The sequence below is a fragment of the Rhinolophus hipposideros genome (genome assembly GCF_964194185.1).
Source record: "Rhinolophus hipposideros genome assembly, chromosome: 7".
In the NCBI taxonomy this organism is placed as follows: Eukaryota; Metazoa; Chordata; class Mammalia; order Chiroptera; family Rhinolophidae; genus Rhinolophus; species Rhinolophus hipposideros.
In genome coordinates, this window is record NC_138053.1 from 12,877,839 (window position 1) to 12,903,580 (window position 25,742).

At 40.8% G+C, this 25,742-nt stretch overlaps 1 protein-coding gene across 1 annotated transcript in view; it reads right to left on the bottom strand.

Annotated features, from left to right (window-relative positions):
- Nucleotides 1–22,052, bottom strand: part of LMNB1 (lamin B1) — a 45,869-nt gene extending 23,817 nt beyond the window's left edge. Inside the window, exons 1-3 of the mRNA XM_081054131.1 lie at nucleotides 21,261–22,052; nucleotides 877–1,033; nucleotides 141–266 (exon numbers count right to left, since the gene is read on the bottom strand). Coding sequence (XP_080910257.1) covers nucleotides 141–266; nucleotides 877–1,033; nucleotides 21,261–21,619 — 642 coding nt within the window. The 5' untranslated portion in view covers nucleotides 21,620–22,052. The remainder of the gene's footprint in view (nucleotides 1–140; nucleotides 267–876; nucleotides 1,034–21,260) is intronic.
- Nucleotides 22,053–25,742: the final 3,690 nt, after the last annotated feature.

Sequence of the window (25,742 nt, forward strand, 5' to 3'; positions counted from 1 at the left end):
ACTCTTATATGCAGCCTTTTAGAGCAGTACCTTGAATAATTTACCTTCAAAATTTCTACATTTTTTTTTACACATACAGTTATAACAAAGCCTTTTGGGATCCCTCCATTCCTCAAAAAAGTAAAATTACATATAGTTACCTCCTCATACATGCTTTTACGAAACTCTAAGTCCTCAGTCAGGCTCTGGCAGCGATTCTCCAAATCCACTTTAAGTAAAGTTTCATCTGCTAGCTGTTTTTTGGCAGCAGTTAAGGAGGCTTCCAACTAACATAAGGGGGGAAAAAAAGGAAGAAAATCATATAGCAGTCATTTAGTAACAATTTTAATTGATAATAATGGATTGAATCAAATCAAGTATTACAACTTCTGTGTATATACCCATGTGTGAGAGTCCCTCATTATAAACTTTATCACAAAACTGGGTGTTCAATTCATTGCTGGCCACACCACAGGCAGCCACACCAAAACACTTCTCAAATTTGGTAACTGGCAACAGGGAATGAACCTCTGGGTTACATTTCAAAACTCAAACCAACGATTTTAGCTACCGTTGTCATTTTTTCCTGTGTGCCCAGCACCATGATGACACCTTCTCTTTTCCCGCCTCACATTTGGCACAATAATGAAGTAGGCTTTGAGAGCAAAAAACAGAAAGAGCATAAACACAAGAGACAGGAAGAAGAGCAGCAACAAGGCCTGCATGTTCATTCAGGATATGACTTAGGAGCGATGGTGCTTTGCTACCTCAAGACTACCTTTCAGATAAGCCATAAAAAAAAATCAAATGAATACTTTTTAAAATAGAAAATACATTTAAAACGCAATCAACCAATTAAAGCAGGTGAGGCAATTAACCTGCCAGAGTTTACCTTACCTGGGCAATCTGATCCTTCAGGTCCTCCAATTCTCCCTCTAAACTTTTTTTGTCACCAAGTGCAGTAGCCAGAGCTGCATCTTTAGAGTTTAGTGCTGCTTCATATTCTCGAAGTTTCATCTGGGCTCCGCTGAGATCGGACTCTTTTTTCGCGTAACTGTAAGACATTGGAAAAAGCGCCAAGACATCAAGTGATACCCTGACTTGAAGCCTTCTCTCTCCCTGCTTAAGGGGGAAACAGGCAGTTTAAATAAAGGCTGCCATAACCTGCTTAAAATTAGAGAAGCAATTCAGGAGTAGTACGTCTAGAGTTTTGGGTGGATAACAACTTTCTCTTTCAATGATTTCCCCCTCATGATTACTAATGACTCCAGGTCACAGAAGCACATAGGACCAATGTACCAGAATCCTGGTTGTCTCTGAGAGAGAACACATGTCCTCCTTGCTCTATGAAGAGGCACTACATGTTTCAGTAAGAAGACATTTTTGAAGAAATGAATATCTATTATTTTTAAGTACAATGAATACTACAAACCAAGATGGACAGGAGATATAAATCAAGATATGAGATTAAATAAATGAAATCAAGTTATTTTAAAAAGCAATTTTATAACTTGATGATGTATCATATAGAAAACTCCCTTGATATTATATAAGAACTAACTTGCAAGTACTTTCCATTCCTTATTTAAGAGGTGATTTAAAGATTTCCCTAATTATAAATAAGGGCTTCCCTAATATTTTGGAGAAAAAATTAATTATTTCAGTTTATATTATTAACTACCCAAAACTGAGGTCCCAATTGAGGTTTCTTTTTCTTCTAAATATTACTTTTTATTAAATGGAGTTCTATATTATAAAATTAAGGTTCCTTCGGATATAATATTTTTTGAAATAATTATTAGGTTGGTGCAAAAGTGATTGCGATTTAAAAGGTTAAAAACAATTGCAAAAAGCGCTATTACTTTTGCGCCAACCTAATCCATTTTAAAGAATAGTATTTATAATCCAAATAATTCTATCATTATTAATTAGTGACACCAGAAAAGCCTTAATAATATCAAAATTTTCAATGCCTGTTCTTAATTAAAACTGCAATTGCAGAAGAGTATTTCTACTACTAATGTTTGCGAGTAGGCTAAAAGGGGAGTTTTTAATTAACAGAAATGTTAAAAATCTGTAATATTAAAATAAAAGGAAGAAAAATCTGTTCAAAGGATAAACAAGTATAATTCAAAGAGAAGATTTAATAGTATTCATTTCTTACTCATTTTGGTACCATAAAACTACATACATACAATCTCAGCAGTCATTCAAAATAATTTTTTCTTCAATCCTGTACTTTTAAAAACCACAAGATGGCAGCCTTTCACTGAGGACTTGTTTAGGAGGGGGTAAAGCGTTAGAAAAAAAAACAACCTTCTAACAAACACGCCTCATTCCAACAAGTGCTGGGTCCTAAGGCTGGTAACGCCACAGGACAGAACCAGTGTTTGTGAAGGAGTTATTATGTTATCCCACTATATAAGTGACCAGAGCGGGGCAGGGATACATATCATATAATACATGATTTTTAAAAACAATTTAGCGTATTACACAGTCTTTATAAAAGCTGACTCAAAATTACTTAATAATTACAAAAACTTCTACTGTACCACGTTTAACGTGTTAAGTCTAATATTCAGTCTGCTCATAATGTAGTGCCCATGGCAGAAGAGTGAACCTGTGCCTCCCAGAAACCAAAATGGCTCACCAAGGGCACTGAATTTAAAACAAACAAAAAAAGTCACACCAACTTCACAGGCTGTACTGCATGTTCTGTGTTTGATTTCACTGATTTAATGGATAGTAATACATGTACATGGTTCCGGATTCAGAATGTTAAACCACAAGTGAAAGACACTCTGTAACATCTGTGGAACATAGGAAATATGAGAAACCAAAAATTCAGACAGTGTACCTAAATGACTAGAATATGGTGATTTTTTTCAACAAAAATCAAGACCCAGTAAGACAAGGAGTAGTGGACCAAAGGGGATGAGTAGGATATGGTATTTATTTGTGGTACCGTCAGCCACCCAATGGAACCAACTCAAATTTGATATCAAGTTCTTAGTCACTTATCTCACTGTTATTCTGTAAAAATAGACATTTTTCATTATAAATTCATTCTAAAAGCTGTAACTTTCACATTACTGAACAAATCAGGTAGATACAAGTCAGAAGTTGGAAATGTGCTTAAAATTGCAAATAAAAGCTAAATTTACATGCCTTGCCTGAAGAGAGAAAAGGATGAGAGCTGAATACTCAGGCTGTATCTTGCACATACTTAAGTTATACTATCATACAAAACCATATTTGTGCATGTACTCAGCTACCTCAAGAGACTGAGAACTCTGAAGGCAAGGGCCATGATGTATTATTTCTTTATCTTCTACACAGACAACCTATAGATAATGACCGTTTTGGTAATTTAAAAAAAAAACAAAAAACTTCTGCTTTTTAAATAACCCGTTCTGCTTTTTTTCATGCTACGTAAAACATCATGTCTTTTTCTAGGGAAAAAAATAACTGTGACACTTTTATAATCTCTAAAAGTTGCATTCTCAGATGTCCTCCTGCCAATTTCCTAGGCTGAATGGATCATGAAAAAATTCTTAGGATTATACTCATGTCTCCCTCCAAGTGATTATAAACCATGAATCAGTGGGTTCTATATGCCACATGAGCGGCCAATACCAAGGCCACGCAGCAGGTTAACATCTTAAACAAAATCTTGCCATAGTTTTCTAACTGTATTATTTTTCATTCACTAAATATGATGCAGGAAGTCAAAGTACAGAAAGCTGCTGACATCCTAAAACATACACACGTGAATTAGCTACAGCTCTCACCTCAACAGTGACATATGACAACGCCCCGGAACAAAGAACTTGGACAAGAATCCAAAGTTACCAGAAGCTGTCACTTACAGGGTTGGCAGGCAGTTTTCTTTGACTATTATTTCTCCTAACTGGTTGTGTTCAGTGATATCTATCTGCCTGCCTAAACTATTCCTACCTCAAGATAAGGAGATCTTCCTGTGTTTTCATTTAAATTCATTAATTGCTAGTATTAGATGTGAATCTAACACTAGAAATATGCACACTGCTGAATGTAAGTCAAAAAACGTACCCATTTACCTACCATAGGTGTTTAGAGACGAACCAAAACTCCAACAGCAGCCAGCAAAAAAGTTTTATCAAATGTAGTTGATATTCTTTCCTAAGAATGTCCTCCCTTAAACAAAATTAGCTTTCATTTCAAGTAACTTTGTATTTCACCAGTCATAACAAACAACCAGGCCGTATCAAACATGTAGACATTAAAACTAATCAGGTGGAAAGGATACATTTAGATTCCTGTTAACATTCTACAGAGTGACTCAAGAGTAACATACAGTTCAGTAACATAGTATGGATGTACTTTCCCAACAGAATCTAGTACCATTAGCCATCTGGGACTCATCCCTACCCTCTCCTTGAAGCCTGAAGGACTCACCTAAATGCCACTTTTTTAATTCCTCCTGACCTGACCACCTCCCACCACCAGCAAGCAATACCATCGTATTTCACTGTTCTAATCACCCTGGTTTTTTTCAACCTACCAGCTCTTTGGCCTTGACTTGTTTTAGGATCATCATCTCAACCCTAACTTCTGCACCGAACTACTTGGTATTGAAATCAGCGTCTGCTTGAACTTTGCTTGGTCTACGCACTACCCTTTCTTTTTGGATAACTCAAGACGCCCACGCCCTGGGTGTACTCAGTTCAGACTAGTCCCACCAGTAAGGATGTGGAGATTAGAAAGTGCACCCAATCACAGAATCGCTGGAAAATGAGTGCTCAATGGAACTCCTGGGGAAATGCATCATTACTAGATTAGCTGTAGAACCTTATTTTTAAATAAAATCATACTACATACATAACAGAAAATCCCTCAAGACCTTTCTGTGTGAACCAAATCAAGAAATAAACTTAGAGGGATAAATACTTACAACATAATGTAAAACTCATTAAAGAACAGTTAGGCTTTGGCCAATTATCGCCCTAGTATTAACATTTCCACCATCAGCTTATGTTACACAGGTCACTTTATATCACAAACACTCAGCTGAATGAAATGTCTAGTTTGGCCAGTAGCACAACCACAAAAGAAATCCCCAAGTTCAGCCTTTCTAAAACAACCAGAATGTACCTGTGAACAAAGAATCTGTCTTCATGTTCAGGAGAGGATCTATATACATGTTTGAGTTTGGTTTCCCTCTTTTATGTGTCATAATTTTCACTATTTTCTCAAGTACTTCCGTCCTTGATCTTTGATTTTTATAAACAGAAATGTAGGCACAAAGAGTTACATTAAGTAATTCAAAATAGGAGACCTAAATTATAGATGGCTTGTAGTTGGTAGAATTACATACCTAGAAAACGGCACGTAGTTTCTAGATATTAAATGTCATTTCCATGAAATTTACCAAAGATTATTATACCACATATATAAGAGTGAACAAGGACAAGAATTTGTGTTCAATAAATGCTTGCTAAATGAATAAAATCTGTTGGACATGTGTGTTCTTATGGACAAATCCACCCAAGGTATAATACTGATAGACGTGATATAGACTTTTAAAAGATACACAGTTGAAGTAAATAAATTAGACCCCCCAAAAAAATCAGATAACGTAACATAAACCATTCTGTATAAAACTGTTATTTGGAATCATATCCACAAAACAAGGATTTTTAAATCCCTCAGAACAGACCCACTCTACATGGAAATCCAGGTCAATCAGGCCCAGCTGTTTGAGCTGTGTTTTGATTTACCTTAAAGTTCTTCTGAACAGCTGTCTGGTAGCAGCTGAGCACCACTCAACACTAGTGCAGTTATTCAAGTGACTATCGGATAATCCAGCTTCTGAAGCTGTGCTCAGACCCAGGGTTCAGAAGCAACATGCCCTTTATTATCTAGCCACAGTCCAGACTTTTAGAGGAAAAATAAACTTTATTTTTGAAACTTTATTAAAGGTTCTTAACATGCCCAAACAAAAACCTTCTGTCCTACAATAATCTACGTATTTCATAAGGACTCTAACTGCACATTAAACACATTCCCTCTAACATTCATTCATTAGCTTCAACACTGTCCTCAAATTATTTTCTCTTCCAAAGGGAGAAGGAATGTGATCCACAATATTTCTGAGGAAAATGAACTTCTCTGCAATTAAGGTAAATTTAATTTAATATACAAACATCTCCAGAAAGTCACACAACCATAATTCTTGTTTAGCAGGGTCTCCTCTGGCATAAGCAAACGGACTATGAGGCTTTTGCAAACTCAAAGCTGCCATGCATAACTTCTGGTGGCGACACACTTAATAAACTTAGCCGTCAACAAGTTAGCAACAACCCAATCAGAAACAGGCGAACCCTAACTGAAATCAGATTAAAATTAAGAAATATACAAAATAAAACTGAAGCTGGACCACAGAACCATTTCTTTGACCAAAAAAATTCACTTACCTAAATAGGCACATGAATGGGGAATGGACACTTACAGCTAAAGTCATAATAAAAAATGACTTATTCTTCACAAAAAACTATTAGAATGAATGAATTCAATAAAGTCACAGGACATAAAATCAACACATAAAAATCTGTGGCATTTCTATACACTAATAACAAACTATCAGAAAGAGAAATTAAGACAATCCCATTTAACAATTACATCAAAAATAAAGTACCTTTGAATAAATCTAACCAAGATTGTGTTGTATGAAAGACCTGTGCACTGAAACTATAAGACACTGATAAAATTGAAGATCTAAATAAATGGAAAGACATTCCGTGCTCATGAATTAGAAGAATTTTATTAAACTGTCCATATTAGATTCAGTACAACCCTTATCAATATTCCAATAGCATATTTCACAGAACTAGAAGAAATAATTCTAAAATTTGTATGGAACCACAAAAGATCGCAAATAGCCAAATCAATCTTGAGAAAAAACAAAGCTGGTGGTATCATGCTCCCCGATTTCAAACTATGCTACAAAGCTATAGTAATCAAAACAGTATGGTATTGGGGGGAAAAACAGACACAGACCAATTAAACAGAACTGAGCACCCAGAAATAAACCCAAACATATATGGATGTAAATTAGGTCCTAACTAATGCATCCATAAGTGATATGAAAGAGAGAAGTGTCATGGGGCCACCTTCTTTACCCTTGGGCAACTTTTCTGCTAATCAGTAAGGCCCTTAAAACCTGAAGTTTTTCTGTCTTTCTGTTAGTTCTTTGTCAAGATTGTTTTGGCTATTCTGGACATCATGCATTTCCACATGCATTTTAGGGTTAGCTTGTCCATTTTTGCAAGGAAGGTAGCCCTGATATTAATAGAGATTGCACTGAGTCTGTAAGTCAATTGGGGGAGAATTATCTTAATATTAGGTCTATCAAATTCACAAACATGAAATCTTTCCACTTATTTAGATATTCAATTTCTTCCAACAAATGTTGTGCAGTTTTTTTCAGTACATAAGTCTTGTACTTCATCTGTTCAATTTATTCCTAAGCATTTCAACTCTCTTTGATGCTATTAAAAATGAAGCTTTCTTATTTCATTTTTGGATTGTTCATTGCTCGTGTATAGAAATACAACTGAGTTTGTGTATTGCTCTTGCATCCTGAAACCTTGCTGAACTTGTTTATTAGCTCTCCAGTTTTTTATTTAGTTCCTTATGATTTTCTATTTACGAGATTATGTCATCTGCATAGAGATAGTTTTTCTTCTTCCTTCTCAATCCAAATGTCTTTTATTTCTTTTTCTTGTCTAATTGCCCTGGCTAGAACCTCCCAGGCAACGTTGAATAAAAGTGAATGTGGGCACCCTTGTCTTATTCACGACCTTAGGGAGAAAGCAGACAGCCTTCACCATTATGTACGATGTTAGCTATAGGTTTTTCATAGATGCCCTTTATCAGATAAAAAGGTTCCCTTATTATGCCTCATTTGAACAATTTTATTATGAAAGAGTGGTGTACTTTGTCAAATGCTTTTTCTGTATCTATTGAGATGATCATAGGGTTTTGGTACTTCATTCTATTACTATGGTGTATTACACTGCTGACCTGGGTAGACTGAAACAATCCTGCACTTCCAGGACAAATTCCGCTTGGTGATATGCAATTCTTTTACACGTTGGTGGGTTTGGTTTGCAAGCATTTTGTTGGGAATTTTTTTGCCACTATTCATAAGGGATATTGGTCTGTGAAGTTTTTCTGCAACAGTGTTCCAAAGTCCATTCTCCAGTCTGCTAGGTGTCATCGGGCAATTCACACAGCAGCAGTAACAACTTCCTGGTCCTGAACTATAGCTACACGCTATTTTAAGTTCCAGCAGTGGCCCCAGACATAAAGAAAAATTTGCCTCCCAAAGAAGGCAAATTCTACAGTGCTCTAGGTATTGTTCCTGCTCTCCCAGCTCTAATAATTTTTTCTAAGCACCTATATCCCATATTGTTTTACTTTCTCCTTAGAATATCTAGTGTTTTCCATTTCCTGCATTGACTGATACAAAGACCTAAACAAATAGAATAAGAAATAAACTTGGGGGCCAGCCCGGTGGCTCAAGCAGTTAGAGCTCCATGCTCCTAACACCAAAGGCTGCCGGTTCAATTACCACATGGGCCAGTGGGCTCTCAACCACAAGGTCGCCAGTTCGATTCCTCGAGTTCTGCAAGGGATGGTGGACTATGTCCCCTGCAACTAAGATTGAACACAGCACCTTAAGCTGAGCTGCCGCTGAGCTCCCGGATGGCTCAGTTGGTTGGAGCGCATCCTCTCAGCCACAAGGTTGCCAGTTCGACTCCCACAAGGGATGGTGGGCTGTGCCCCCTGCAACTAGTAACGGCAACTGGAACTGGAGCTGAGCTGCGCCCTCCACAACTAAGATTGAAAGGACAACAACTTGACCTGGAAAAAAGTCCTGGAAATACACACTGCTCCCCCAATAAAGTCCTGTTCCCCTTCCCCAATAAAATCTTTTTAAAAAATTTTTTTGAAAAAATAATTGAAGGGAATAAAAAGAAACTTGGAACCAATGGACTAGGAAAGAAAATGAAGACTTCTGAAAAAATAAGAGAAACTACTGCATCCATGAAATTTAAACAAGATCAGGACTCTATAAAGAAACAGCAAGAGAATAAAAAGAAGCTATTAGAAATTTAAAATAAGATAGCAAAACTGGAAGGTAAAATTGAGAACATACAGTAGAGAAGAAAATTCTTAAGAAAACTAGAGGATCGATTTGAGAGGTCCAACATTTAAATAACAGGAGTCAGAATGTAATAAAAGAGGAGGAACTGTCAATAAAATAATTTAAGAAAGTCTCCAAGAACTGAAATGCATGAATTTCCAGACTGAAAAAAATTCCCAAATGACCAGCACAATGAATGAAAAGAGATCCACACCAAGGAACACCCTTGTGAAATTTCAGAACTGGACCAAAAAGGTCCTGCAAGCTTTTTAATTTTTCACTCATTAGTACTTCTCAGCAAATATTAAAAGCTAGAAAATTGCAGAACACTCCTTCAATATCAGGAATATTGACAACTTCGAACTCTACACCCAAACTATCAGTGTTCATGCAATACAACTAGACTAGAAAACACAAGCCTCCAAAAGACATTTCTTTAATAAGATAAAACTAATAGAAAACCTCGTGACTCTAAATGACTGATATTTTAACATCTGCTATCGAGTCTATATAATTATACAAAACTAAGTGGAAAAAAATACTATTTTCATAGGCAATCAAAAGGTGGCATGGTGAAGAAAAACTAACAGTATAGTTGAGTTCTGGGGATTTATGTTCACACAGTATAAGCATTTCTGCTACAACACAATGTAGCAGAATGTGTTCCTAAAAACACCTGCATTCTGCACATATTAAAAGTAACAGAGCAAACAGGAAAGCCATGGTTGGAACAAACCACCCAAAACCTATGCAGTTTTGGAACCAGAGCAGCAGCAATAACATAAGGAATGATCAGTAGCTCAGGAGATGCCTTGGACGACCCAGGCAGCCGGGTTAGCGTGGACAGAGCTGCCTCGGCAGATGCTGAACAGAACAGAAACCACGGAGTGGACACGCTGGGTCGCAGTTGAGACAACAGAGATCAAAGTGGAGCTCAGCGACAAGAACAAAGCCGGAGGTGCACCTTTCTGAGGGAGGAAACCCTGAGCGCGTGCACCCTCTTTATTTTCTTAACAGTGTAAAAGTGAAGCTGAAGGCTTTCTTTCCCTCTGAACTCTCTCGTGCTATTCTGGCTCTGCCTTACTTTTCAGATACAAATCAATACAACCTTCAATTATAGTATCATTTCTCTGGTTACCAGTCACATATGAGCTAACTGGTGTTACGGAAGCATTTGCAGAATGCACTGAATTAATAAATACCCAAAACTGCTCTAAACTAAAATGTAATGCATGACGATTGGGGAAGGGGAAGAAACACGTGTGTCATGGAGAACAGAATTAAAAACTCAATTCCTTATCTGCCACAGTGCAGTCAGTAAGGTCCGACGTCACTGAGACATAATACCAAGGAGCAGTGAATATAGCTGAAGACAATCGTTTTCATGAGAAGCCTTGGATAACGCTCTTTGCATCCTTAAACTGTTACACACACACATTGCTAGATAGTCGTAGGTTTGCTTTTTTCAAGGCTCATATTAAAAAAAAATCTGATACTGAGAAAAGACTCCCCTAAGAAACAAACAGAAGGAAGATCTGTGGAACGAGGTGGAGGTAACCAATGATGAGAAAGTCCAGATGAAGGAAACGCCACAAGCAAAGGCCTTGTGTTAAGAGGGAGCATGGTAAATGGGAATAAAGGTCGTCATGGTTAGAGAGGAAAGAGCAAGATGAAGTGGTGTGGGGTGAGCTGCAGTCACCCAGGAGCCAGCTCATACAGGGAAGAACTTTTAGGTGGCATGAGCAGTCGGTCCCAGTTTGCCCAGGACAATTTCCATTTATGCCAGCTGTCCCAGCATAATTATTAATTGCTCTCGCTTTCACACAAAAGTATCCTTGTTTGGATGCTAAAATATATATGGTTACCCTACAATTAGGTAACAGTGAGGATTTTCGTCTTTCTCCCAGGAGCTACTAAAGTGTTTTCAGCAAATGTGATCACTTTTTTAAAGTACGGAATCTTAAAAGGACGAGTGTCCTGGTTCTGTACCCAATGTTTTGTTATGTGAGTGTCAAGTAAGAATCTACTTTAAATCAACCTTAAAGAATATCGCCTTCCCTTCACAGCCAACATTCTCACCAAGTGGTCTAAGCTCATGCTCTTTCTTCCCATTCCTTCCTCAGTTCTGGTCAGAGGCTGGGACCCGCTGCCTCCAGTCAGGCCCTCCTCGGTCAGTGATAATCTCCCAAGCATCACACTCCATGGGTACTTTTCAGGTCTTAGCAAACCAAGACCACGCCAGCATTCCTCAGTAAATCTCCTTGTTCCATGACTCCGCTCTTTCCCTACCTCTGATATTACGTATCAACCCTATTGTGGGTTTTCTTTCCTCTACCTAGTCTTTATATGTAAATGTTTTCCATGCCTCTGACTTTGCTCCTCTTCTCTTTTCTCTCTCTTCCCCCAAATATCACCCATGTTTCGAAAACTGTCTCTCCAATCCAAATCTCTCTTCAGAGCGCCGGAGAAGTACTCCAAATTGCCAGCTTACCTCTCTACCTGGAAGTCCAACAAACACCCCTAATCCTGAGGACGGTTCTCCCGACCTGTTCCTTCCCGATCGATCGATCTCTGTTCAGAGCAACACCGTCTCCCCAGCCACCCATGCACAGAAGCAGTCACCCTAGACTAGTCTCCCTAACCCCCCATGCTCATATCTCTTAAATCTACCTTCTGTCGTTTCCCACTGCCTCCTCCTCAGTTCAGGAGTTGCCTCATTATTACCCAAGTGTCCTTACTAGTGTTTTTACCTCTACTCTTAAGGCTCATTACCTGAAAGCCTCCCCCCACTATATGTGCATTTCTGTATTTATACTGACATGCGATATAACTCAAGGTCAAGGCCCTATCTGGCATGCAGGACAACACCCTCTCCTAACACTGTCCTGTAGACGTCAACTCCTACTTACCTCCCAACACTCAGCTCAGCTCTCACTGCCTCCCCAAGCCCCTGAGATGTCTTTCAAACCTTCGCCAGCTCCTGAGCGGCCTTTGGTGGTAGTTTGTCTCTCCATAGTGCTATGGGGATCCCGCTATCACAGCACTTATTACATTGTATCAGTGCGTCGCATTTATAGTATCACAATACTGCAGTGTTTGTTTTCTGTCTTCCACACTAGACTTAAGCTACTTGATAGCAGGGACGGAGCCTTCCATCTCTCTTCCCAGCACCTGGTCCCCAGCTGGCATACAGTACCTGTTCCACAAATGTACGCTCAATGGAAATGAAAAGAACACTTCTGTCATGACTGCTAAAAGATTTACTTAGATTTTAATTTCTTTTAAAGTTATTAAAGCATGGAGTAAAGTAGGAAAGCAGCTTTTTAAGAAGAAAAAAGAGGTCTCTTTCAGTAATTCATCTTCATCCTTTCCTAATTAGCAACTGAAATCCTCAGTATTTCAAATAGTGGCTTCAATTACTACACTCTCCTGACAAATTCAAAATTACCACCCTTGGGGCTATGAATTATCAATGTGAAAAACACACATCTAGTACCATGTCCAAAAGTACACCCAAATGGACCTGAAAATTAACTGTCCTATCCGAGACTTCAAGTCCCGAGAACAGGTGACAATACCGTGTGCCTGCTTCAGGCTGGTAAACCGGGATCAGGCCAGCAGCACAGCACTGATGTAAGGAATGAATACGGGGACACATGTAAAAACCCTACGAGAAGCTATTATAGAAGACAGAGCTAGGATCCATTCTAGCTCTACCATTTACCGGTATCTGTTAAGTAATCCTATGCAAAATACTTCACTACTCTGAGCCTCAAGTTTCCTCACTCATGAACCGGGTTATGGTAAGGTTTAAAAGACAGTGTCTACAAAGCATCTAGCATTGGGTCTGGTAAGCAGAATAAGAACGAAATGTTGGCTCTTTTTGTCTGGTATCTTGCACAAGTATTTTAATCTCTCTAGGTCTCAGTTTCTGTATCTATAAAATGAGTTGGTTAGACCAGATGATCTAACTAAGACTCCTAGTAGTAAAAATGCTATAATTCTATGATCAATAAATCCAAATGCAGAAGCCCACGTAAATAGATCAGCTAAGGAAAACCTACTTAGGTAGGCCATCAATAAAAATATCAGCAGAAACCTAAGAATATGACCTGAATTTCGATCTTTTTACTCCTTAATGCTAGCAATACGAGAACAATAACAATGATCAAGAAGCAAAAAGAATCTTCAGAAATTAAAATTAAATTCCTCCATACAAGAAATAGACACTCATCTGCTGCTGGTGGCATAAAAAATTGGCAAAATTGTAATTACTTTATCCAGTGGTTAATATTTAACCAGCGAATTATTAATAGTTAACATTTGACCATTAAGGTGACCAGAGGGAAAAAAACCTGATATTGTCAGCAGGAGAGAAGAGGATAATCGTGGCCCTCCATGGCCTGAGAAATTGGGTACATACACTCGTAGGTCACAGCAAACTCCGTGCTCAGTAAAGGTTATCAATGCATCTTCAAAATATTAAATGATGGTATAACACATTTACTGACGTGTAAAGATGTTCACAAAACAGTGTTGCATACAAAAGGTTACATATCAATGCTTATTGTGAATCCATTTTTTGTTAATATGGATACGGAAAGAAAAACTTCAGAACTCATATTTCTGGGAGATGGAACTAAGAGCAATTTTTATTTTCTGCTTGGTTTTTGTATGTCTTATAGTTTTCCATAATGAACATACAAGTTTTGTGCAATTAAAAAGTTAATTTTTAAAAATTCCCCAAACGTAACAGCCAAAACCCAATCCCCTTATCACAGAAGTACCCTGAAGAAAAAGGAGTAAAATCTCTGATGAGGAAACGTCCTTGGATCCCCAATTTGGGAACTTCAGTTATACTGGGGTTCATCACTCAACTGACACCTTAACCCTCATTCTCACTATTTGTGCGGGAAATAGACCTACACCAATGATATCAAAGTCTGAAGATCTCCAACGCAGAGGTACCCAAGATGTGGTCATCTGGACAAATGAAAGAACAAACATACAGACTGTGTGGAGAATAAAGACTCAGCAAGATATTTTTATAGTGCTTTATCGTTTCACTTTGTACCTTTACTTCCTTGAATCTGGGTACACCAAAAGATTACCAAGTCTAATCCCTTTAGTTAAATAAACAACTCCAAAAGATATCTTGCTCTACTAAACATCCTTTGAAAGCATGGGAAGGAAGTGTCACAACAGTTTAATTACTTAAGACCTGCTTCCTAGACTCTGACACCAATTCTAGGGGTTTCATCCTCCCGGTTCATTCCTTGAAGATTAAAGTATATTTAACATGAAGTTTCATAGCTCACATTAAAGCAAGAGTGTTACTGTCAACTTGCTCCTACCAGAGCAAAATCAAGACACTAAAAAATGAAAGATGAAGTAATACACGGGATAAAGGTTTTGGTTTATCAATTAAGCATCTTACATACAAAAACTCCCTCAAGCAGATTAGCATTTATTATTTTAGGTTTGAAAACTGAAAAATACGAATGTTAAAACAACCATGCAGATGTTTAGCCTATGTGTATTTCCTAATTTCATTCTATGACCAAAATATGTAGAAAGCCAACAGAGTGAATATACACTAGGTCCAAATATATAGTAAATCCCTACCTGCTTCTTCACTAAGAAATAGAAAACAAATGAGCTTATCATAATTACATCTCTGTATGCTTTCTAATCTCTTTAAATGGCTCATTTGGATAAAATGCACCCACTATTACAAGACAAATAATTGACAAGCTAGAAAAAGGTCTAAGTTTTTTCATTCCTCCTGAGGTTCATAAAACTAATGCTTATTCCTTATCCCAATTATACAGATGAGGAAATGAAGGTTCAGAGTGGTAAGCGCCTGTCCCAAGTCACCAAAAGTAGGAAGGTGCAACTTCAGATAGTGCTTTCGCTTGATACTACCCTATCTCAGGCTGTTGTGATAGATATTGTCCCAATTGTCCCTGCTAGTAGCACATTAGCACCTGTATGCAGTTTTTTGAAAATGAAAACACACAAATCCAAATTTCCCATTGGAAGTTTACTTACTAATGTATTGACAAACCAAAAATCAAAGGAATGCCGTTTCCCCCGAAGGAGTACAATATGTATGTAGGCTTGATCCCTCAACCTCAAACCCATCCTCCTCAAAGCAACGATGCTTGTGGATGGAGGTAGGAAGTATTTTCAGACCCATATATACCATGAAAAAACACAATCAACATTATACTTTATTCTGTTTGGAAGGGAAAAAAAGAAAACTTTTATTTTCATAAAATAAATTATATTTTTAAAAGAAGCACCATTGTTTTTAAAAGGTTATATTCTTTAAATAACAAGATTTTTGTACAGTATCTCAAATATTGGCTTTAAGAACTGACATCTATTAAGATAAACTGTTTCTTGAGATATCCTTTATAAAAAATGTTTCTTAAGTGAAGGGAAAGTAAATTGGCTTGCTCAGCATCTCAACCAATCCTACAACAGCCATTATATTACGTACCTGAGTCCAATCACCATTTTCCTAATTCATTCACAATTCTCGAAAAAGAGAATTATGATTCTCAAAAAAGAGAGTCAATTTTGCAGCTTTTCAAGCTTTAATGTTTATCATAAACCAAGAGAGGAATAAAGACAAGTTCTAGAATCTGATTAGTCAAGTTAATCTAATAAGCAGTAAATTTAAAACACAAATCCACAATCTCTTATGTGCACTTTCAGAGTTCTAAAACTTAAAATTTTCATTAATTCATTTGGTGACAAAATCACCTAAATGGATGTGAGTCCATTTTTACTTATCTTTCTCCCCTTCCTATGACTATTATTTCCCTGCAGAAATATCTGTTTCTCAATGAAGTGCTATCCCAGACCCCACCGGGGTGTTGCATACAGTATGTGCACATATTACCTTCTTAAAACTGGAATTATTTTTACTTCCAAAACACATCTGGCTATAAGGGTTTTACATAAAAGATTATGGACCTGTATCACTGAAGGAAAAAGAAATGTATGCATCTACAAAATCAGTTACTGAAAGATTGATCAACACACTTAATTTTCTCCTGTATCTAGTTTTCCTGCCTATGTTTAATACTGAAATTCAGAAATAAGTCAATCTTTCTTTACTTTTTGTTTAAAGTGTTGACTGATGGCATTCATCATTATTCTTTTAGGAAATTGTTCCCCAAAAAAACTTCCAATGAAGTATAATTAGACTTGGACTGAATTGGAGTAGCTGTATCTTAGATCTGAGATCTGTTGTTTTCTTGTGGATCCTGTGACCACTTTCGTGGAAGCTGTTGTCAAATTCTCTCCAATAGGACCAAGTATCTCCGTGAATTCTTCTGTTTGAGGCATGTTGTGTACTGGGGAACCAAAAAGCGACTGAGTGGTTTTGGAATCTATGATTCTCTCAAGACTGTTTCCTTTTTCCTTAAAAAAGTCTTTCCTTAAAAGACTGTTTCTAAATCCACCTAAACAACAGACTAATTACAAAGACTCTGGCTCCTAGCAAGTTAAATACGGAAGATTATTTTTAAGAAAAAAATAAAAAAGACCTAAATGGACCCAAACAGACAGTAAGACATTTTCTTTTCATCTTATAAATTACTTCAAGTATTGCTAAAAATTAACTGATTTCGTAGGTGATAACTTACACATAGGCATTAGCCTCCCAACTAGACCCTAATAAAATAGCAGTATACAACGTAAAATGAATTTATAGCACCAAAGTGAACAGGAAAAGGGATCATTAGCAGACATTGCAACAAATTTCTGGAAGAAATGTAGATAAAAATACATGTCACAGAACATGCACACAGGGGCTACAGAGGACAGTGAGGCAGATTTAAAATAGGATTGACTCATGGAAGAGCTTTGCCTGTGGCCCTCCTCAGCACCCCTTAGCTTAACTGCAGGCTCCCCAACAAAATGGCCAACAATACGTTAAAAAAAAAAATTACAAGAGAAAACAAGAGACCAAAGGGCTCAACATTCCAACTAGAGAGAACAAAGAAAATGGAACAGAAATAAAGTATGGAATAAAGTAAGTTTTCCAGAGCTAAATAAAGACAGAAAGCGTTTAAACAGAAAGGATCCACATGTAATGGATACATAGGATCCATGACAGACTATCCATACCTAAATCTATCACCATGCAATTTCATAAAACCAGGATAAAAAATAATTCCGGAAGCTTCCAGAAAGGTAAAACAAAAGCAATTACCAAAACAAAATAACTGTGACTGGCATTAGACAGACATTAACAATACTGGATGCTAAAAGACAATGGAACAATATAATTTCCAAATTCTGAGGGAAAATGTTAAACTAGTATTCTATACCTAGCCCAACTATCAATCAAACATGACAGTTATTTGCAAACACACAGGAGTCAGAAAGTTTACCTCTTGCCATCTTTTCTGAATAAATTACTTAAGGATGTTCTACAACAAACGAGGTAAGAAACCAAGGAAAGGAAAATATGTGACCCAGGAGTAAATTCCTAAAATGTCAGTTGTATGTCTTAAAGTGCAGAAAGTTTCAGGGAAGAAAGTAGACTTATGTAATAGATGTGATTATGTATCTTTAAAGGGTTTAAGAGATATGCTGAAGGTAAACATTTCTTTAATCAACAATAACAAAAAACGAAAGGCTATTTAGGGACAAAATTGTATAAAGAAAATCAAGAGTTGAAATATGAAACAAAGTAAAGTGCAGTATGTTTTGAGCAACTGATAGCATGTTAGAAAAAACATATACAGTAGCCCGCCCCCACCATTTCACTTTCCAAGGTTTCAGTTACCCGCAGTCAACCATGGTCCAAAAAATATATTACGTGGAAAATTCCAGAAGTAAACAATAAGTTTTAAATTGCAAGCTATTCTGAGTAAATATGATGAAATCTCACGCTGTCCCACTCCATTTCACCTGGGATGTAAATCATCCCCTTGTCCAGGGTATCCATGCTGTATTCACTGTCCACCTGTTAGTTTTTGACAGCCCTCTCGGTTATTAGATCGACTGTCAAAGTATTACAGTACATCTGTTCATATAACCCTTATATACTTAATAATGGCCCACACATGCAAGAATAGTGATGCTGGCAATTCAGATATACAAAAGAGAAGTCATAAAGTACTTCCCCTTAATTGAAAAGGTGAAAGTTCTCAACTTAGTAAGAAAAAAAATCTTATTTTGAGATTGTCAAGATCTTAGAGTAAGAATGACTCTTCTGTGAAATTGTGAAGGAAAAAGAAATTTGTGTTAGTTTTGATGCTGAACCTCAAACTGCAAAAGTTACAGCCACAGTAGATAATAAGCTAAGATGGAAAAGCTATTAAATTTGTGTGTGGAGGATAGAAAACATTCTGATTAATGAATGGCAACATGTTGCACCAGAAGGCACAGAGACTATTTAAAGACCTCAGCAAGGGATACCTTGAAACGAATGACCACATTCACATAACTTTTTTGTTACTACTTTCAGGTATACAAAACAACATAATGATTAGACATTTACAGCTCTCACAAAGTGACAACCCCAACAAGTCTACCACCCATTTAACACTGTACAGCTATTAAAATGCCACTGACTATACTTCCTATGCTGTATTTTACATCCCGTGACTATATACATGTAGTTTTTAACTACAGTTGACATTCAAAACATAACTTTCATTACAGTATATTGTCAGAACTGTTCTATTTTATTCTTAGCTGTTGTTGGTAATCTCTTACTGTGCCTAATTTATAAATTAAACTTTATTGTAGATATGTATATATAGGAAAAAGCACAGTATATAGGGTTTGGCATTATCCATAGTTTCAGGCATCCACTGAGGGGTCTTGGAACATATCCCCCTTGGATGGGGGGGGGGGGGGCACTACTGTACACCTAATCCTGATAATAGGAATATGCATAGAGACTTAAGAAAAAAATATATTCCCAGAACACTACTTGACATCTCAGAGATTATTTTCAATTGTCAACCCCCTAGAACAGGCCCTACTTAACCACTCTATCCCTTCACCTGCTTTATTTTTATTCCCCTAGCATCTGTTATTACCCAACATTAAATCCCATACATTATTTCATTGATTCTAATACACACATTCTTCACACTTTAATCCTATTTAAACCAGCATGCATTTTACAACCCATACACAGCATATTACAACTACAGTCAGCCACGTAGCAGTCTTGTTACTGGGTGAAAAATCTTCAATGGATACCTTCTGGAAAAATTATAGAAACACCAGCACCAACACGCCTCAAATTAGATGAAATGCAATATTTATTTGCTTGCTGGGTATTTTCCTTACTGCACTCTCAGAAACACAAGGGCAGTAACATATTTTCTTTTTCAATCTCTGTATCCTCCTTACACAGAACAGTGACTGGCAACATAACAGATACTTAATCAGTGTCACATTTTAACATCTCTGAAATTTGGATGGGTCCAACAAAATGAGACCTACTTAATGGGCCCAGATTTTTAATTTCTTTTTAGTGGTACGTACACATAATAATGGTTAAGTCATACAAACAATGGCATCTAAAATTCAATGAAATTCAATAACAAAAAATTTGAACATGAACCCAGTAGTGAGTGAATAAACCTATTTCAAACATGACTTCGAGAAACAGAAATATAAGCTTGTTATTTTTGAGTTATGGAACTAAATACTTAGAGACTTTTAGTTTTCCCCTATAAACCAATCTATATTTTTTATATATTTTATTTTTACCAAGTACACATACGTTTTTATGAACCATTTTACAAGTATTTAACAAGGGGGGGGGAGTACAAATTCACACATACAAAACCAGAGATTGAGATGGACATTGACACAGATATAAAGGTATCCAGGGCCAAACAGAGTTAAAGTCAAAATCGATTTTCATCTGGCAAAATTTCAGTTGGCAATGGGGATGGAGACCGTGAATTCTGGACTCAAATTTAGCAAATCTCTGAAGTGTGACATCAACACTAAGTTGCCTAATGATGACAATTATGCCATTCTGCTCATCAGAAATTTAAGACAGGATCAGCAAAGGTTTGCAAGTTCACCCTTGTGTGCACTGGAATGAAAACTCAGAGCCCCCTAGCTGGAATAATTACAAGCCATCCCCTTGCCACAACACTCAGCATTGACACAACACCCTTTCACCTGCCCTGGCCTGTCAGCACGATGACAGACGCAGCGACATGGTCTTTCCATTACCCGAAAGACCATTATTACGGGGGTTCGAAAGCTGGGGGAGAGACTGCTGCAGTGGGGGTAGGCGGTTCACCGATCGGAGAACCGGTGGCCATGACATGCAAAACCCGGCTTGCGAGTCCCGCGCACGGATGCACCCAAGGGCCCCCGCCTGCCTCCGCAGAAGGACACCTTCCCCCAGGGTAACCCACCTTGCTCGGGGCCGGCGGTGGCGCGCAGTTCAGATCCCGCCCCTCCCTCTCCTCCCTAGTCGGGCGCAGAACAATCACAGAATGTCACAGGGCCAAAACTAAGCGCGCCAAAGCGAGACCCACCCCCGGGAGATCAGGATGCTGAAGGCAGGTCCCTCCCCTTCCTCTCTCCGCCCCGCGCAGCGCTCATTCATTCTTGAGGCAAGTCCTGCTCGGGCGGCCATCCCCGCACCGCAAACCCCCCAGACGCTTTGTCTCGAGCCCGGCCGGAAACCGGGGCGCGCATTCCAGCGCGCGCCCGGGCGCCACCTCCCCGCACCTGGGGCCCGCCGGGCCTCCGCGCCGGGCCACCCCTCTGTATCCCCGGGGCCGAGGCCCGAAGCCGGGCGCTTCTGCAGCCCCAGGCGCGCGCACATCGCCCGGTCCTGCTGGGTATCCCGGAGCAGGCAATGCGCATCCCAGTCCCACCTTCGGTACCACTCAAGCCGCCTCCATAACCCCTGCACCCACTAACAACACTAGACTCTCCATCCTTTCCGGAGACGGAGACCCTGCGCCTTCCGAAGGGCGCGAGCACGCCGGCCCTCGCTCCGGGTCTCCGGGTTCCCCAGGCCGCCGCGGGCTGCGCCCCCAGCCCCTCCGCGCGCTCACGCCACGGCCAGGCGAGTACTCACTTGAGGAGCAGCTGGTCGTGCTCGGCCTTGAACTTGCCCAGCTCGATCTGCAGCTTGGCGCGCTCGCGGGCCGTGTCGTCCAGCGCGCGGCGCGCGTCTGCCAGCTCCGTCTCGTAGAGCGCCTTGAGGCCGGTGAGTTCCCGGCCGCGCACCTCCTCGCGCTCGGTCACCTGCAGCTGCAGCGCGCTGTTCTCCGTCTCCAGGCTGCGCACCTTGTCGATGTACACCGCCAGCCGATCGTTGAGCTCGCGCAGCTCCTCCTTCTCCTGCAGCCGCGACAGCCGCGTGGGGCTGAGCGGCGTGGAGGGGCCGCCGGCGCGGCTGCCGGTCCGCGGCGGCAGGGGGGTCGCTGTCGCCATGGCGGGCGGCGGGGCGATCGGCGGGGAGAGCGGCGTGGGGAGGCTGCGGGCAGCACGGGGGACACGGAGCAGGCTGGAGGGAGGGAGCGAAGGCAGCAGCCGGCGACCTGCGATCGCGTGGAGGCCGGCGTGGGGAGAAGCACCTGGGATGGCGGGAGCGGGGTTACAGCACAAAGGGCAAAGGGGTAGGACTGCGAATCAATCGTAAAATGCCCTTCGCAAGGGAACGCACGCACACACACACTCACACACCGGGGAGGACACGGGGAGAGCCGAGCCGAGTCCGCGCCGCCGCCGAGGATCCCGCCCGCAGCACTTTGTTTCCTTTCTGGCGGGGCGGGGGGGCGGGCTGTGGGCGAGCCGCTCGGGGCGGAGGTGGCGCGAGCCCAGGCGTTGCACTACCCAACATGGCGGGGGCCTCCACGTGACCGCCGCCGGCCAATGGGGAAGCGGCCGGGCGCCTCTGCGGCTCGGGGGCCGGGCCTGTGAATTCAAAATCGGGCCCCTGGGCAACCGTCGGCTCGGCGCGCGGGGCTGGGTGTGCCGGAGGTAGGACTGAGGGCGACGGGGCGGGGCGCCCGGGACTGCTCGCCGGCTGCGCTGGGCGCGGCGCCCGCCGTACCCTCCCGCCATCCTGCGGGGACCCCTGGCGGGGCCGGGCCGGCGGGTGGCGGGAAGAAGCCGGGAGCCGGGAGGTTTCCGGGGCGGGTCAGCGCCGCCGCCCACACTCGGCAGTGCAGGGAAATTCAAATCTAAACGTCCTCAACAGCCGCACGCCGAACTCGGAGGGGCCGGGGCCGCCGCGGGCGTTGTAACCTAAGCCCCGCCCCGCGAGGCGGCTCGGAGCCCGTGCAGTGGGGTTGCGCGCGGGGCGCCGCGGGCGGAGATGGAAACCCCCCGGTGCTGCGTCCAGTGCAAGCCTTTATTTTTCCGTGACATGCACACGGTGTGTCCAAACACCGCCTCCTCGTCCCATTGATGTAGGCACGTCTTGAAGTCTGCAGATGAAGACCACAGGAAATCCAGAAGCCCTGACTTTGAATCGTTTGCCGCCAGTACTGATGGGCGGTGCCTGCTTCGTGTATTTCTTAATAATGTAGGGGTTTATAAAATCAAAAGTGCACCTCACATGTGATAAGATGAACATGTGATTGATTGAGCTGTTACTTGCCATGCTGCCCTAAAATCCGATCTATCAAATTCTAAACTTGAAAATTCAAGTGGAACTCAGTGCTGGAGAAAGGGACTCCCCTAAAATGTAACTGACCACTGGCTCTACTAGGGTGTCCAGTGCGGTGGGGACAGAGCCCCAGAGAGCAGTTTCTGGCTCTCGGCCTCACGTGGAAAGGTGCTGGCTCGGGCAGTTGATGGCCACCAACTGTGATTGGATGGCCATCAGCTGTTACCAGTGAGCCATTAGCCACCAATATACCTGTTGAGGTATTTTGGAGGTTGGTTGGTTGGTTGGCAGAGAAGCGGATGGAGGATTGCCGCTGACAAGTGCGGTTAGCAAGCGGATTACCAGGATCGTGTTGAACCTACTTTCTGTGTCTCGGTGCCAGCGAGACTGGGGTGCAGGAAGACCCCCTCCTTGGGGTATTGGCAGATGTTTGCTTTTGTGTCTTGACCCGCCGTCATGGAGAATATAGTGGTCTGACTCCCCCATCCATGGCTCTGTTGTTGTTCCTTCTTGGCCTCACCATGTCCTGCGTTCTTGTGTGGGGAGCAGGCGCTGAGTCCCTGCGTGACATCCAGCCATCCCTTTGACAAGTTAACTTTTTGACTAATGTTTATTTGGATGTATTACGTGCTTTTCATAATTAGATTATCCGTCCACGCAGCCGCTCTGGGGTGTGGGAACTGGATTATTTCCACTTGAAAATTCATTATATAACTGAATTTCCTTAAGGCCGCCCCACAGACGACAAGACTGCATTTGAACCCAGACATTGACTCCAGAGCCTCGCCCTTAACTACAACCTAGAAGGTCATCTCACAGCCTATTAGGAACGCATCTGTAGAGTAATTACAGGTTAGTTACTTTAATAATGGCAGAAATGAAGACCAGGATTTTAAATATTAATCACGTCCCAGACATAAGAATTAGTGAAGGGCACCGGGCTGTATGTATATCATCCTCTGAATTTCTGAGCACGGTATGAGTAATGAGTGCTCTCCTTATTAATGGTTCTATTTCCTGCCCTGTTATCTCAAAAATAGTAGACTCTGGAACAACAGGAATTTGAACTGCCCAGGTCCACTTACATGTTTTGGGGTTTTTTTTTCAGTCAATATACAGTCAGCCCTCCTTGGGTTTTGCATTCGGGCCTTCATTGATGGAAAACAGTATTTTCATTCTGAGGTAGAAATCGGCATTTTAGATTTGGCAAATGCAGAAGGTCAACTTAAAGAATACCCCGATTTTCATTTTCAACTGGGCAGGGTGGCCGCACCTAATCTGGTGGTGTTCTTGGGTCAACTGTACCTCCTTCCTTAACCTCTTTGAGAGTTAAGAGTTGAAAAGCTTCTATTTTGAAGTTGGTGTAAGAGTTTGTATGTTAAGTATTCAGATAATTTTAATAACTTAAAAGGGTCTGGAAAATCCAAATTACTGAAGATGAGGCCTAAATAAGCTGAATGCTGGGTCCAAGGTGGTAGAATCAGGATTGGAACATAAATTCACTCTCGTTGAGGCCCTGTCCATTATACTGATGGTTTGTTTTTTCTCTCCATACTCCCCTTTACGTCAGACTTTAAGAAAATATTTGGAAATTTTCTTTTAAAAGTATTTTGTCCATTTTTGACGTTTTAAGACTGTATGTGAAGCGATTTCAGGCATGATGTTTACTGCTCTCAAACCCGTGAAGCCTCTCTTGATAGATTCCCTCAATCTCAGATTCTGTTAAGAGACTCATTATATCCTATTATCTGAAACAACAAATAGATTAGAGTCAGACAATTAAAGATTTGTTATTGATAGCTGTGTAACTTGACGAAAGTTATTCCTTGTGTAATGCGGGGTCTCTGGTCCGGCTCCATGCACAAGAACACAGGATATGGTGAGGCCAAAAAGGAACACCCACAGAGCCATGGATAGGGAGTTCATACCACTATATTCTCTCTGGCAGCTGGGCTGGAGACACAGGAAGCAGGAGCCACACGATCAGCAGTCCACCGTCTGCTTCTCTGCCAACCAACCAACCCCCCCAGCTTAGCCACGGCAGTTATATCAGTGGCTAATGGCTAACCGGTTACAGGTGACGGCCGTCTAATAACTTAGCACCTTTCCATTTGTGGCAGAGAGCCTGGAAACGGCTCTCCTGGCTCTGTCCCCACATTTTGGTTTTCTTGTAGGAAAATGAGGGATGATTCCTACCTTGCAGGAGTTTTTGAACATAAAATATATATGTAATCTGTTAGACGTATAATATGTGATAACTAAATAGTAATTCTTACCAATAGTAATCCTGTGTCTTCAACCAAAAGCAGTGAAAAAATGGAAAATCTCTTAGAATTAGGCAATTGTGCAAATGTTTGGTCAGATACCTTACAAAATGTACACTTCTCTCTGTTTTTTGTTTTTGTTTTTAATAAATTTTATTGAGGAATATTGGGGAACAGCAACCTTGTTGTTGAGAGCTTGCACTCTAACCAACTGAGTCTTCTGGCCGCCCCTCCGGAAGCTCAGTGGCAGCTCGTCTTCAATCTAGTTGTGGAGGGTGCAGCTCACTGGCCCATGTGGGAATCGAACCGGCAGCCCTGTTGTTCAGAGCTCGCGCTCTAACCAACGGAGCCATCCGGCTGCCCCTCTCTTGGCTTTTTCCATGCCTAACTGTACCTGGAATAAGGCCTCTTTCTTCTCTGCTCTTTCAAATATGACGATGTCCAGCCCTCTTCATTTAAATAATTCCTGAAATCCCATTACCAATCAATGTATTCCTCAGTGAATTAGAAGAAAATAAATATAAAAAATATAAGTTCAGTGACAATACTTCTGTATTTACAAGGACAATTGTGATTTCAGATATTCTGCCTTATTTTTTTCCTATAAACCTTCACTTTCTTGTCAGGGCACATGTTCTGATCATTGGTTCGGCCATACACATCCCCACCGAGCCTCAGC